The sequence below is a fragment of the Pocillopora verrucosa genome, chromosome 12, assembly GCF_036669915.1.
Source record: "Pocillopora verrucosa isolate sample1 chromosome 12, ASM3666991v2, whole genome shotgun sequence".
In the NCBI taxonomy this organism is placed as follows: Eukaryota; Metazoa; Cnidaria; class Anthozoa; order Scleractinia; family Pocilloporidae; genus Pocillopora; species Pocillopora verrucosa.
The window spans coordinates 1,351,335-1,367,809 of NC_089323.1; the positions used below are offsets into that span (position 1 = coordinate 1,351,335).

Here is a 16,475-nt window from a genome sequence, read left to right on the forward strand (position 1 = left end):
TACCTGTGTGCGCCCTTTTTACCTTTTTACACCTTTTCACATTTGTGCATCTATTTTTTTTTATCCTTCCTTTTGTTCCTTTCCTTTTTTTCATCGTACTTTTCCTTTATTCCCATTTTTACGCGCACTTCTTTCATCGCCCTCAACTTTATTCTTCTACGCGTTTCATTAGACGTGACTATCTCCTTGTCTGTTTCAGTTTTCATTCGTGTCCATCCTCGCGCAACGTCAGGTCTCTTGCAACTCATATACCTCTTTACTTCCCCAGAGTAGTTGTTATTATGCTTATTTTGTTCACTTTAGGATGGTGTCCTCTTAGCATCATGTCTAGTAAAATCTTAGTTTTCCTTTCGACTCATTCCCAGTCCACAGGGGGTCTCAATTTTAAGTCTCACTTGCAAGTGTTTGCTCTCCTCGGTCCTCTCATCACAGTAGCAGCTATAAAACGAAAGAGCTCCCTCCAAGTCTCTGCGACATAATCGATGCATTTTGTTGGAAACAAGTTCTTTAATGTCCAAATTAAGGCTTCTTCTGTCATCTGATTGCGAATTAATCAAACTCTCGCCCAGGGTCCACCTACATCGCGAGTCCAAGATGGCAGCAGGCCAATCTACAGACTTCTCCGAGTCGGTAGCCGTCATCTTGGATGTAGACGCAGAGAGGACCTTGAAAAAGTGTTTTTACAAGACAATAATCAAGAAAGGTTAAGTTGTTGTAATGCTTCCTAAGAGGTAGTCGATGAAAACCTTTGCGTCGTTCAAAGAAAACGCAGCATTTTCCAGCGCAGTCGTGACTCGTTTGACTTAAAGACACAGAGATGGCGAGTTGATTAAGGCTTTAAATTTCAAACTCTTAAAGGCGGAAATATATCTGAAACAAAATCATTCACGAACATCACTATTAATTCTGAATAATGTAAATTCGATTCACGTTTACTTTAGATAATAAATTTTACTCCCATTTTGCCAATCATACAAAGAAATCAATACACTAAGCAATACCTTCAACAAGACACAGTTACACAGTTGTAAATCTCCATCCTCATCCTCAGTAGAACTATGCTATCACAAAGGTGGAATAATCGCGGAAGAATAACCGCGCTTAAGACCTTCCTATATACCAAGGAATTCGTGCCACTGGATCCGACATGTGCCACTAACCTACTTTCACATTTAACGTGACGTTCAGCTAAGATCAGCAAACTGTTTCTTTTTTTTCTTCATTTTAAACGATTCCAATCCTAATAGTGGTATCATATTTGCATAAGAAAGCTAATGTCAACTCGAGACTCTGCATTATTTTTTTTTTGATGAAATGAAACACAACAAACCAGAGATACCGCGTACTTAAAACACTAACCGTTTAAACATTTTCTTCCACATGACGCTCTTAACGGGCTCAACGAGCTGCCAAAATTCTCTTCAAATCCGTTTTCGTTCGTGTGATAGCTTGACTTCTATTTCGATTTGACAGTTCAGTTCGACAGTTTGACTGTTAAACCTTAAATGAAGATTTGTAGACACCAGCTGAATAGATTTATGAATTTTCTTAACGGCGAATGAACGCATTGAAATCAAAATTGATTTTCTTTAAGCTCAGCTCACTGAACTACAAGTCTGCTGTCAGATGATTAACGTGGACGCTATTTTAGTCCCTTAAATTTCTCATTTCTCAATGCGTCAGCAATTGAAATTATATTCATGAAACAGGGACGCATTTTGTGACACAAATCTTGGCAATGACTGGTGTAAGCCGCAAAGGTACAACGGACGATTACTGGTCATTCTGATTTTTCGGTCATTGCTAACGTAGCACTTGTAGTCATAAGCATGATCCTGAGCAGACCCTTGCAAAAGTTTCACCAAAACTGCAGAGTCCTGGAGATTTTCGCTTGATATTATCTTAAGAGATTTATTTAAAATACAAATGGACAAGTCGCCTTTGGTGAAATGAAATATTCAAACAAAAATGAATGTACAATTCAGGAGCTGTGTAGCCAACCTTGTTGAACTGATTCAAGAAAAACACGAGTGGCCAAGTGTTAACTGAAATGGTTCAGTGTCGAAATGACAAACGGTTCAGCTAACTGTACTTTGGTGACTTGACACAAACGGTTCAGAGTAGTGTGAAATGGCTTAAGTCATCGGCAAATGGTTAATCGTAAGCCGCAATGGTTTAGTATCGAATCAATCTCCTCACCGTAAAGTGAAATGGTTTAGCGCGACCTCAAATGCTTTAGCGTGACGACAAATGGTTTAGTACAAACCGAAATGGTTTAGTGTTACAACAGTTGGTTTACGCCGTAACCGCCAAAAATACAAAAGGGAAATAGTTAAGTCAAGCTTGAAATGAAACAGTCTATGTGGCGTCTGACGTCACAACCTACGTCATTCAGATCCAATTTGGCGCGAAATTCGCCAGAACGAGGTATTCGCCACGCCCTCCACTCGATGTTCACCACAGGAAAAAATTATTTCTGTAGCCTCGTCGTCCTTGTCCACTGGACTCAAAGAGCCTCACTACGGTAATAACCTTTTTCACATTTGTCTATTTCAGCTTGTTAGCGAATAAATTTATACCCTCATCATCTTGCCGCAATATCAGTAAGTAAATGATATTTCGGAACAAAAGGAATAACAAAAATACAGATAAAATGCATCATTTTACGCGATAGCACATTAACCGTCTAGACAGTAAGAACCATAGCTGGGAAACGTGATAAAGCGATTCACTGTTTTAAGACGACGAAACTACACCTAAAGGGCGCCTAAAAACTATATAGTTTTCATAGTTTTGAGGCGCCCTTGAGATTCTTATCCTATTCAATTTCAAGCTTGACTTTTCCATTTCACTTTTGTATTTTTGGCGGTTACGGCGTAAACCAACTGCACCAACCGCTGTAACACGAAACCATTTCGGTTTGTAGGAAACCATTTGTCGTCACGCTAAACCATTTGGGGTCACGCTAAACAATTTCACTTTACGGTGAGTAGATTGATGCGATGCTAAACCATTGCGGCTACGATTAACCATTTGCCGATAACCTAGGCCATTTCACACCACTCTGAACCGTTTTTGTCAAGTTACTGAACCAAAGGACAGTTGCTGAACCGTTTCTCATTTCGACACTGAACCATTTCAGTTAACACTTGGCCACTCATGCTTTTATTGAATCAGTTCAACAAGGTTGGCTACACAGCTCCTCAATTGTATAAACCATTTTTTGTTTGAATATTTCATTTCACCAAATGCGACTTGTCCATTTGTATTTTAAATAAATCTCCTAGGATAAGATAAATTGTTCTCCAAAAGACAATTAGACTCTATCTGTTATTACAAACCAATTCTATTTTTGTATTTTTGGCGGTGACAGCCGCCCATATGTGGGCTCTTTTTTCAATTTCAGTTGGAGAATTTCCGGCTTCAAGCTTGCACAGATTTATGGGCCAAGGAACTTTCTGTTTCATTTTCACAACGCGCCGTTGCGATTCTTCGTTCCATGACATAGCTTTCGAGTCTTTCTTAGTACTTTCTCTGTCTTAGTGACTTTGAAACATTTTCATGACGGACTGAGGAAGCAAGGTCGTAAAATAGTCAAAGGTGCCTTCCATTTCCGCGACAGAGGTAAGAACGCATGGTTGTATCAGATTTTTTAGTGTAAAGTAAATACTTTTATTTTAAATGTTTTTAGTTTAGATTTCCTCCTTCAAATGTTCGTCATCTTTCCGAACTTTCTCTGATTTCCGACAATGAAAGACGTTCCTGTAATTAAGTGACGACGATTGCCAACTTTTACTTTATTCTGGCGTGTATTAATTGTATTGCCGCTTCGTGTTAGTTAGAAGCTTATTAAGCTGAGCTTGTTTGAACAAGTTACAGCTGTCGAATTCACAAAAATTCGCAAGCAATGCCTGGCATTTACCTTGGACAAAATAAGTAATTCGGGAGAGTTGCAAAGGATATCCAAATTATCGATTTGATTCAGTGCAAGCTCTTTTGATCGCAACACTTTCAGTTTCGTTTGCGTGTCGTTACCTCGTTTTGTTATTTGCTTCAAAACGAGGTAAGGACAAAGCATCCACATCCTTCAGCCCGATGATGACGGAGAGTACAAAAAATCTTTGTGTACAAGATGATTGAGGTTAGCAAATATAGTGATATGCCTATACGACCAAGTCATAAGATTATGCGGTAATTAAAAAAATACAACAACCCGGAGAAACTTGAGAAAACCCAAAAGATGGCTACAATGAGATATGTGCGCTTTAAAGTTACAGTATGTGTGTATCTCAGCCCCAACAACAGGGCTAGAAGCCTGTCCACGCTTATGGCCGTCATCGTTGACAAAGACACTCCACATAATGTAGGCTGCGTCCCTTGTGTATTGACAGAGACTCCAGTGTTCGTGAACCAAGGAAATACTGTCAATTGTGTACAAAAAAAATGGTGAACCATTTTTCTTAAAGCCTCACTTTTACCTCAGCTATGATTTATCAAAACGAGGTAAGAACCAAACATCTGCGAATGTTAATATCTTATGGCGCGATAGATAATCCTTCGTCGCTCAGACGACCAATCATTTTATTCAGGTAGAGCGCATTTATTGAAAACGAGAGACAATGCTTTGTCAAACAAAATTATTCATCATTTAATTTCGTTACTCAATAATCACTTTCTTCGCTTTTTCTTCAGGTTACTCGTAACTGCACGTAACGAGAGATATTTTTGTCTTGAAAGCGCCTGCCAGGCTGCAATCACGTAGACCTTTTCATTGAAACTTTCTCAGTAATGCGGTTCACTTATTTAACATGCGAATACTCAATGCTTCTTCTGTCACATGAGCTGTTAATTTCTTCCCAGGAGTCGCATTAAATATAACTTTTTGTAAATTTCTTTGTAACTGGTAATTCTGTCATGTTATTCCATCAATAAACTCTAAAAGTTCCCTCCAAATTTAAGAAAGGTTTATTTATAGCAAATTTCCCTGCAAATTATCTTTGTTAATTAAGAGAGGCTGGATGTTTGTCGCCTAACTGTGTTGCGCGTCACAATTACATTACATGTTTATTCAACTTGGTAAGTTTAATCTTTGAATAACTTGGCGCTAAGAGGTAAAAATAAAAATAAAATAATTTCCTTTTTTTATCACTCACAGTATAAGGCAAAAACTATCCCTACTAAGGAAGAGTGACGTTGATAGGATAAATGAATAAGTGGTGATAGAAAGTCTGAAGAACAACCCGAGGAAGACCTGACTCAACGAAGTGTCTCTTTAATTGTCTGCTTCACTTTTTGTCTCACTTCACTAATCTTCCAGAATTAGCAGTTTATTTAGATATACTGTCATTCTTTTGGGACGATGATTAGGTGGTAAAAAACGTTTTCTGCAGCGTGGTTAATTATCAATTCCAAAAGAGGTTCATCAAACAACTTTAAAGAAATAAAGGAGCGAAAATCAGCAATAATAAATCGCTCGGAAGTGGAGGAGATAGATTCAATAAACTTGAATATATTAAATATTTTCAAACATTTTTCATGCAATATTGTCCCCCCCCCCCCCCCCCCCCCTTAATTTAGGATTAAAAAAAAGTGACCGATCGGGAGGAGAACTCTCTAACAACCGTTTACAGTCAGTTTCATTTCGCACCCTTTTGTGATTGCGTTACGCACAGTAAGCCCATGAGCGTGAGAATGCTTATCTTCGCCTTCCCCTTCCTTGCTCGGCGTTGTTTGAAATTGCTTCGTTTGCTAAAATGCCGACATGTTGCTACTCCGAGCTCGTTGGTGGTTCTTGTAGTTCCCGTAAGACCAGTGGAGAAAGTAAATGCATAGTCCTAACTAAGTGCAAAAGAGACATCCAAGGTCATCTTAAAACATATAAATGCCATGATGCTCAGCTGAAAAGTGAGTTCATTCTTCTTCTCGCCAGAGCAGGTAAATATCTCATTATCAAACATATCAAGAATGTTTAGCAAAGGCAAATACTGTATCCCTCTTTGTCCTGCTTTTCTTTTTTGCACTAAGATCAATGAGGTTATATCGTGACACAGTTCAACGCCCTTGATTTTATCTTTGCTTTAAGATTTATCTCTTGAATCCACGTAAACGCTTGAATACAAGACAACAGGATGCTAAACAGCATTATATGTTGTCATGAAATATAAAGCATTGGTCCATGCCTACAATTTATTTAATTATTTATTTATCATCCATTCCTTCCTTCTTTCATTCCTTCATTTATACATTTATTTATTTATTTATTTATTTATTTATCCATTCATTAATTTATTTAATAAGTACACATATTATATAACTATTATAAATAAGATCCATTATATTTACATTATTTTACGAAATGGGTCTGGGGGAGGGCCGGGGCTCGCATTGAATTGCGCACCCTCTTCACCAAACTAAGTTCCCATGATATGAAATTTCGTTTGTTTGTTTCGTTGTCTTATGTTTTTGTTTGTGCGTGTGTGTTTGTTTGTTTGGTTTGCTTGTTTGTTTTGCTTTTTATTTCTATCATTCTGAGTGAACAAGTAAACGACTTCGCTTTTTCAGGTTTATTTGAAGTCGAGGAAAGCCATAAAGAACTTTCAATTTGTCCCAGACATAGAGATGACTTCGGGACTAGATGGTTATGCAATTAAAAAAAATGCTCCTGTCCATCGGATTGGGCTCCACATGGGAAGTCTTCTCGGAAAGGTGATCGAGGTATGACTCTGCAACAGTCTCAAAAGCTTTATGCTTTAACATCTACACTTCAGTTCCGGTGGGAGTCACGTAAGTATACATCAGAATTCCATCCTGACCGCCACCTTGATAAGAGATAGTATCAGGATAGTAGAAGAGAAAACTACCCTCATTGATAAAAGCAGAGATACTCTATGTGCAAAAGCTGACAGAAGGAACAGGCACACAACCTCAAATGGCCAGCTTTACTGTACTGATGTCAAGCTCGACAAAACTTTCGGAAGGCTGGGCACTGAGGGCGTCTAAGAAATCAAAGCATTTCAACGAAAACCAAAAGAATTATCTCGAAGAAAAGTTCAAACTTGGCCAGGAGACTGGTTACAAAGAAGATCCATCCCAAGTTGCGAGTGACATGCGTCGCGCTAAAAATGAAAACGGAGAGCGTCGATTTGCTGTTGGCGAGTTTTTATCACCACAGCAGATAAAGTCGTATTTCTCAAGGTCAGCAGCAAAGATCAAACAGGCGGATCGGTAGCAGAGATCGATGGACTAGCCATTGATCAAGAAATGGCATACTCCTCAGCTCATGACAAGATAATTCAAGAGTGCCAGCTTAGTCATCCCATTTTGTATGACACATACCACCTCTGTCAACTGTATGCCACGAACAAGCTTACTCGTTTCATTATTTCTTTCCTTCAAGATATATGCACATATTTCCAATTGGAAATTGATTCCCTTCCTGCTACACGAAAAGCACCATATGTTGGTCTGATCAATGAACTGATAAAGTCGTGTACGTGCAAAGAAAAATAGGAACTTTCCAGCTGGAAGTGACCATAGTCTTCGTATTCAGAAAGTAATGACTTCTGGAAAAGAGGGACACCAACATTATTCCAACTGCCTCGAGATTATCCCTTTGTAGCTTTGTTATAAAAAAAAAATTGACAGTGAAAACCTCACGTTTACATAAACATGTTTTAGATCGAAGGATTTTGTAAAGACCAACCTTGTTCTGGTTAAAACGTTGGTCATCTTCTTTATTATTTTCACTTAATGGGCTTCCCGTGTGTAACGCAATCACATACCATCGATCGCGCTGTGGTGGCGAGAAATGGTAGCATGGATAAGTCTTGAAAACGGTGGAGCGGGTTAAATGCGTACTCTTGGCATGGAAACCACTTCTAAAGGTAAAATTTTGTGTAATTATAGCCTGGACAATTCCTTTTGATGCTAAAAAAGCGTTTGTTATCGTTGGGTTGCAGTATTAGTTGCGAATATGACCGTTGTAACAACATGAACTAATAATTTGCATATACTAGACTATCGAAAATTGCCCAGATTGCTACGACTTTTTGGCTTCAGGAGAAAATTGTATGTATATTTAACATGAAGGAGACCTGTTTCGAAGTTTTTATATGATATAAGAGGGAATTCGAGTGTTTTGGTAATGTTTTTCTTGATGTGACGTGCAAGTCATGTTGGTCACGTAAGGCGCCTCTTGAGCTCAAATACACTTATATAAATCGCTCTAAAAATTAGTGGTTTGATTAGCCCAAAAACTTTATTGCAGTTTCTAAAAGAAGAAACCTTATTCTTGAGAATGGTTATTGTCTCATGGTCAGTCTATGGAGCCATGTGACAATGGCCGATTTTAGTCGCCAAAGTTGAGCTATGTTTGATGAATGAAATTTTACTTGAATTAGAAAATTCGTAAAAAAAATCGCTTTTCAAGGAATCTTGGAAAAAATACTTCACAACCTTTAAAAAATATCTCTTGTTTTAGAATTGTTATATTGTTTCCGAATTGCTAGCGAAATAAGTTTTTTTCGGCCGTTATCTTTAGGTGCACTATTTCACCGGGAAAACACGGTTATGAACCCCCAAAACACAAAATGCCACTGTTCTCCCAACATAATTTTTTTTCGGCATTTTTTATATTTTTCCATAACTAAGGCCATTTATACCTATGTTCTGGCAAAGTTTGAAAAAATGTTAATTTTTTCATTTTCAACACCTTTTCTCGATTTTCACAGACGACCACTCTTAGACCACTTTTTAAGTTTTATCCAATGCTCTGATATTGTTTACAAAGGATAAATTCGTTTGACGGTCTTCACTGCGGACTCATTTTAGATTTTCAGTTTTTTGAAGCAAACGGTATTGAAACATCTGTTGATGTTCGCTCAATGCAGTCTTTAAATCGAACTAAACGCTCAGCGTCCCGCTCATTTAGAAAAACCGCAGCTTTAAGACGAGCTTTAGTTTCAATAGACAATATTATTCGTTACCTACTTCTGCACTGTGTCGTTTTGGTCGACTGAATTGTTCAGAAGAAAATTTTGCGGCAGATTTCTTCAAAAACTTTCATCACATGTGCAGCATTGTCAACCGATTCGTTCAATAAAAACTCGAATTACCGGAACTCCAAGAATGCGAAACAAGAGCCCTGTTTCAATTTTTCATGTCAGGTAGGATTTTACCAAGCGTACACTTGCGTTCGAGAAGGTAGAGCCATTATTTCACGAGAAACTGAACAAATTTAAAATATTATTAACTCAGTATAGGCTATTTAAAGCTCGTTAACTTGTACTTTGTAAAATATGTCGTTAATTAATTCAAAACATTCATGATAATCCGAGTAAATGTTTAATTTAATGAAGGATCGATCGGCACTGGAGCAGCAACCCTCTGAAACCGCATCCCGCGTAGTCTTTAATAAAAAATGTTATAGTTAATTTTACTTCTTTCGCTTTCTTATAATAACATTCATGAGAGTATAATTTAAGTCAAGAGATTATAAGACATTATATATCCTCTTGTGCACGTATATCTTTCCTTGGATTAATAATTTATGCGCTCAAAAAAAAGTTTAGTAGCATGAAAAATATTTTTTAAAAGTTTTGGTTTGTGTTTCCATTACCTTTCCTTAATTTTGTTTTACGTGACTAGCAAAAAATACTATCGACAGACCTTGAGCAAAAATTTAAGCGACAAGCGTTCTCTATCGGTCAGCTTTGCACTGAAAGTACTTATACGATCATATATAACTCGAGGATGGTCTAACTCCATGGACAGCAAAGTGCTTGTCTGATTGTCTGCTTCATTGCTCGTCTCACCTCACTAATCTTCCAGCAATAGAGAAACGGGTTTAACGTCGAGTTAAAGTAAATAAGGATAGCTGCTATTTCCCTTGCGACGACTGAGGTTGATGAATGTGTTGTACTAGAAGTGGTTACAAATACCACAAAAGGGGATGGTGCATAACAAATAACTAAGACTGACTGTACCCACAGTGCACTGTGCACTGCTTTTCTGTATCGCGCCATGTTCAGTGCATTTGGTTGGCTCGGCTGTTGTTGAACTTGTGCCTGATGATGTCTAAGAGTGCGAAATATCTTTGTATACGAGGCGAGTGAAATAAGCAGCGAAAGTGGTACCGATATCAAGATAAACAAATTGGTTATACGCTGATCGAAAATGATGCATAAAGAGGCGACAAGACATAAAACCCAAAAGCTAGCTATAGTGATATAAATACGCTTCAAAGTTACAATCTCTTTGTATCTCAGCCCCAACAACAGGGCAAGAAGCCTGTCCACGCTTATTACCGCCATCGTCAGCAAAGAAACTCCACATAATGCTACGCCTGTGATGTAAGATGCTTCTCTTGCGTAATCACAAAGGCTCCAGTGTTCGTGAACCACCGACATCCAATAAGTAACACGGAGAGGCTGAGCAACAAGACCAACCAACAGGTCAGTTGTTGCCAGACAGCGATACAAGAGTTTAGACGGCGGATGAAGGGAAGATTCCTTGTGAAGGGCAACAAGGATAAGAGAATTACCAAGAAATGCTGTGACGGCGAGGAAAATGTTGACTGCTGCGAAAGAAACTGATGCTGATTGAAGCCCACCCATGATGAAAGAGGGGGAGCATACCAGTTCTTCAAATGTTTTTGTCTTTGTTCCACCTCTGGTGAAATTCGTTGTCGAATAATTCTGCATTCGTTTCCTCTGTTCTTGCAACGAGAAATATTTCGTCTAAACAGGACACGCCGAACTATGGTAACTGAAACCTCTCATAAAGACTTCCGCCCTCGCGTTTAATCATTTAAAATGCGTCAGAAATTTGCAGCTGTGGGATGCCTCAGGCATGAAACTGATTCTGGTTGAAGCCCAACCAACAAAGAGGAGAGCATAGCAGTTCTTCAGTTGTTTTCGTCTGTGTTCCAACTCTTCTGAAATTTGTTGTAGGTTATCTAAGATTGCAACGAGTAATATGTCGTCTAAACAGCCCACATCCAGCCACCATCAATTACACCTCATACTTCAATTAATGATATTTATACACACTGAGAATTCTTCATCAGTGTTTACTCGTTCAAAATACGTCAGAAAGTTGTCTGTTGTGTCCAAAAATTGAACCTTTGAAGTGCCTCAGGTATGAAATGGCAACAAGTAGAAAATGGAGAGACATCTGTGGTATCATTCTTTTAAAAGAACGACGAACAATCTCCTTTTATCTAGATCAACTGTCACTGATAGGGTGCTAACCTGGTGTCCATATTATTCGTGTGAAGTTCAGACTTGTGTCATTAGTAGCCATGAAAAATTGGAAATTAAAATTTCAAGCTGGCGCGATTTTATTTGGTCTTAGAAAAGTGCGATTTGAGACAATCTGCGAATGCATAAACCAATTTAAATGTAAATTTTGGTCACAGATGTAAACGTATTTTTAAATGTTTGAATCAATTTGTAATGACAGGTTTTTTCTTTCCGCTTTTCGTCCCCGGACTGATATTAAAAACAAAACCGTAACACGATGTTATGCCGCGCGCCATCGATTTTTTCAAACTCGTTCTCTACCAGCTTTTTCACTTTCGTCAGGAAAGTTATGATGATTTTTTTTAACAAAGACTGTTTTGCCTATTTTGCCTATTTCGCCCCACGATGTTATTTCCTTTCTTCATCCCTTTGGTCAACAAGATAAGAGAAATGGGCGCTAACTGAAAATAAAGGAGGCGGAGAAACCATCAGCCATGATGGCACTACGCGCTCGGTATCGTTTTAATCCCAGAGTTCCATCGGGTACCAAAAAAAATTTCTTTTCCTTTGATGCCAATTTTTATTCCAACTTTACATTTGTCATTTTCGATCTACAATTTTTCTTCCTTTAATGTTAATTCCTTTAGCAAGCACACAGACATCGGTCAGTAATATTTCTGTTTGACGATATGATAAGGAAATTCTCTTTTGTCAGTTTTTGAATGACAGCATAAGCGGTTTCAACGGTATATTTAAATATACTGTCATTCTTTTGGACCGGTAATTAAGTGCAAAGATTATCCCTGTATTGTGGTGAATTCTGAATTCCTAAAAAGCGTCATGGAACGAGTTCAAGGAAAAAGAAGCGAAAGTTAGGAACAGTTAATCACTCGGGTCGGTAGACATAGGATCAAGAAAAACTTGAAGAAAACACAGACCAGCATTAAACTGGATATATCAAATATTTCAAAAGTTGACAATATTCTTGCCATGAGTTAATCTGTGAGAGCATCCAGAAAAATATTTCATTTTAGTTAACGCCAATTGCACAAGAACGATCCCTAAAACCCTATTTCCTACGTAACATTTCAAATAAAAACCTCCTCACTATTGTTTACACGTTTGAAATACGTCAGAAAATTGTTCGCCGTGTCAAAAAAGCTTTTTTTGTGCTTAACTTGTCATGTACATCATGTATGAAATATGAATAACAGAAAACTATTCAAAGACATCTTTAAAATTATTATTTCATGTTGCAACAAACAATCCCGCTTTATTTAGCTTGCGAGAAGGCACTCAATATTATGGCTTCAATGCGAATTGAATAAGTTTGAGGATATAAGGCCAAAGATGCAAAGATTAGCTGAAAGAAAAACTAGATGAATGACTTAATTAATTGCTAAGAGATGCGTCAATCCTTCCTCAGAAAGAGTTCTTTCCCAGGGAATTTTCTTTTCAGTACAGCGAAGGTAGCTTTAAAACTAATCAAACAAAAAGATGTTTGTCGCAACCAGCTGTTGATTTTACTAGATAACGTTTCAGTTTAATTCAAATTAGCATTGAAAGGGAATTTCCTTGACAAACACAAAGACATGGGCTATATTTTTTTATTTTGCAATGCGATATGAGACTCCTAGGTCTTAAAAGATCTATTTTATCACTTCTTTAATGGGTGAAATAAACATGTCGTTTTTAGGCCGATAATTAGATGGTATGGTATTGAAGCAAATTCTGAGCTCATAATAAAGCTTTGAAAACGAATTTAAAAAAACATTTGAGGAACTTTGGGACAGCAGTTAATCACTCGGAAATGGAGGAAATAAAATCCGTAAAACTCAGAGACAACCTAAAGATACACCAGTGACAAACTGAACTTATGGTGACCTCTATACAATAATACGAAACTTGTTTTTCGCCGTTGCCAATATAACTTCAGCACATCGATCGATCTGTAAAAAAATTCCATAACAAACAGAGATGATCAATTTTATTTCAAATACTTTCGTAACTTTCAGTTAAATATACAAGTAACAGAAACTTCTTCACATAAGCTTTACGGGTAATTTTCTGATCACAAAACAAACAAATTCTAGACTTAAACTGGACTGTCTCTCTTGGCAATATGGCGTCAACATCAACGTCAAGCGCTTTCTTTTAATTACGAGTTTAATGAGTCGAAATAGTTTTCTCGAAACACACAACATCGGCCTCAAACACATCTCTTAAACTACTCTTCGAAGTTTTATCTGATACCTTCATATTGCTAAGAGGAGAAAACATGAAAGTAAAATGTTTGCATATCTTTTCTTCGATTATGACATCTTGTTTTTTTTAGCATAGCGGCAAGAAAAAATATTTTTGAAAACACATAGCTACGGTTACCTAGTCTGTCGTTAAATTTTTCTCAGAGATATAAAGACTTTCGACAACAGCCTGTGAAACTATTCTATTGAGCCACTTATTTACTTTTATTCAAAAACGTATTTAACGACTGCTCTCTAATAATAATCATGACTTAATGAGTTTGCTTTGAAAGTCTGAAGAACTCGAGGAAGACCTAACTCAGCAAAGTGCTTCTCTAATTGTCTGCTTCACTGCTTGTCTCACCTCACTAATCTTCCAGCAGTATAGGAACGGGTTTAACGTCGAGTTGAAGCAAAGTAAAATAATTGCTACTTTATATATGACGAATAAGAGAAATGAATATTTTTTGGTATGAGCGATCACAATATTCACTGTACATAGTGGTGCATAACAAACAACTAATGCTAACTGCACCCACAGTGCACTGTATACTGCCTTTCTGAATCGCGCCATGTTCAGTGCATTTGTTTGGCTCGGCTGTTGTTGATCTCGTACTTGTGCTTGGTGATATCTGAGAGTGCGAAAAATCTTTGTGTACGATGCGACTGATATTACCAGGCAAAATGATATAACTAGGGAGCTGTACATAAAGATTATACGGTGATAAAAAAATCCACTTAAAGAAGCGACAAGGGTAAAAACCCAAAAGGTAGTTACAATAATATACGTGCGCTTCAAAGTTACAATTTGCTTGTATCGCAGTCCCAACAACAGGGCGAGAAGTCTGTCCAAGCTTATGGCCGTCATCGTCATCAAAGACACTAAAGACAATACATAGGCTGTGATGTAGGCTGCGTCCCTTATGTATCGACAAAGGCTCCAGTGTTCTTGAAACACGGACATCCAATATAGAGCACAGAGAGGCAGGGAAACAAGACCAACTAACAGATCGGTTGTTGCCAGACAACAATACAGGAGTTTGGACGGCGGATGCAGGGAGGATTCCTTGTGAAGTGCCACAAGGATAAGAGAATTTCCAGCAAATGCTGTGATGGAGAGGAGAATGTCAACCGCTAAGAAGCAAATTGATAGTTGTTGTTGAAGCCCACCCACCAAAGAGGGAGAGCACAGCAGTTCTTCATATGATTCCACGTGACTTCTACCGCTACTGAAATTTGTTGTCGACATAGTTATGTTTTCGGCGTCTCCCTTTTCTCATAGGTTTCTGTTCTTGCAACGAAAAATGACAGCAAGGATTACTGTAGCTTTACTTCCTAAATAACAATCGCATGCTGACTTACTCATTTAAAATGCATCAGGAAATTTTCGATTGGATCAAAAAAAAAATTTTTCCCGGGAACCTTTGGGTGCCTCTGTTATGAAATAGCAATTAAAGGCAATTATAGAAACATCTGTTATTTCAGTGTTTTTGTAGGGCGGCAAAGAGTCGCTCTTTATCAGAATTAAATTTCATTATAATAGGATGCAAATGAAGGGTCCATTCCTTTCGTGTGGAGTTGAGACTTGAATCATTATCAGCTACGGAAAGCTAAAAAATGCAAAAGCTCACTCTGGTGATGTCAATTGTACTAGGTGAAAACTTGAATTTGTGACAATCACCCAATGTACTAGGTAGAAAACACAATTATTCAACTATGCAAACTTGTTTCAAAATATTTGAAATTAACTGTGTATCTACCTTCGCTTTGTAGGTTTTTTTTCTCTCCGTTTCGTATCCGACTAGAATTAACAATAAAACAGTAACAGGATCAAGTTATCCCTTTGGCAAAACATTTTCTACAACTGTAAAAGGAAAGTTATTCAATTTTTGTCCCTGCGATTCTCTTGAGCAATTAACGATTCTACTTTGGTGATAACAGTTAGTTTCCAATTATGAAGTAGACAGGATAATTTATTAATCGAGATGGAAAATGAAGGGATGGGCGCTCAAAGCTTAACAACAGTCGATGAAAAATTTACAATTGTTCTAAGAGAGGCTTCGTCTTTACCAACTCTGACCCATATTTCAAACTCTCTAAGATTGTCTCGTGCTTTATATCGCACACTGAGGGACGAATAAGTTGTTAAGATGACACCTGCTTGCCACGACAGATTCGGACTTGCATTAGGCCTAGTTTACATGATTACGTTTGTTTCGACGTTATATACCCGTTTTTAAAAACCTTTCAAATTTGAAAATAAATATCAAATAAATTTATCTTTTCTTTTCTCATCAAAAAAAGACACCGTGATGAGAAAAGAAAATACACACACACACACACATATATATATATATACATAGACCATTTAATATATTTTTTTCAAATAGCAGCATTTTCGAATATATAAACCATTTTTCGAAAATGCTGCTATTTGAAAAGATATATTAAGTGGTAAATGTTTATATTTATATATTAACTTTAGATCCATTGTTTTATTTTCGGACGGGAAAATTGCTGATAGACAAACCAACAACTCATCCAAATCTTTAATACAGAGTAAGAGTTTATCCAGAAAATTTTCAATTTCTGCAGCTGGTCAAATTACTAAAAGAGTTTGTGTGGGCTGCGACAAGTTTTTAATCTCAAAGGTATTCAGTTTTAGCACAAATTAGCACTAAAAGGTAGTTTCGTTGACAAATAAATAGACTTCGGCTATATTACTGTTTGACAATACGATGGAAGAACTTTTTTTTCACCTTTTTAAATGATGAAATAAGCAGTACATTAAGATAAGATCTCATATAAGTGTCCATTATTAAATTGAAATATTCTTCCTTTATTGAAGACAATACTAAACAATAACGAGGAAAAGTTAGCCTATGTGACCCTATGATCTAGTTTTCTTTCTTCCTACGTCTGGTTAGTGAGATAACAAAAGTGTTTTTGTATCAAGAAAGCTCTCATGTAAATCGCAGGTAATTTTGCGGTG

At 37.4% G+C, this 16,475-nt stretch overlaps 3 protein-coding genes across 3 annotated transcripts in view; 1 reads left to right on the plus strand and 2 right to left on the minus strand.

Moving 5' to 3' along the window:
• Positions 1-3,425: 3,425 nt before the first annotated feature.
• The window catches only part of LOC131791484 (tetratricopeptide repeat protein 28), an 88,536-nt gene continuing 75,486 nt past the window's right edge, over positions 3,426-16,475 (plus strand). Inside the window, exon 1 of the mRNA XM_066158962.1 lies at positions 3,426-3,624. The gene's annotated coding sequence lies outside the window, so the exon portion shown is untranslated. The remainder of the gene's footprint in view (positions 3,625-16,475) is intronic.
• LOC131786473 (melanocyte-stimulating hormone receptor-like) lies at positions 9,347-11,326 on the minus strand. The gene has a single exon (XM_059103526.2). It carries the CDS (start codon positions 10,698-10,700, stop codon positions 9,756-9,758), a length of 945 nt encoding a protein of 314 aa, XP_058959509.2. The 5' UTR covers positions 10,701-11,326; the 3' UTR covers positions 9,347-9,755.
• Positions 13,284-14,808, minus strand: LOC131769621 (melanocyte-stimulating hormone receptor-like). The gene has a single exon (XM_059085349.2). The coding sequence runs from the start codon at positions 14,730-14,732 to the stop codon at positions 13,803-13,805; it is 930 nt and encodes a 309-aa protein (XP_058941332.2). The 5' UTR covers positions 14,733-14,808; the 3' UTR covers positions 13,284-13,802.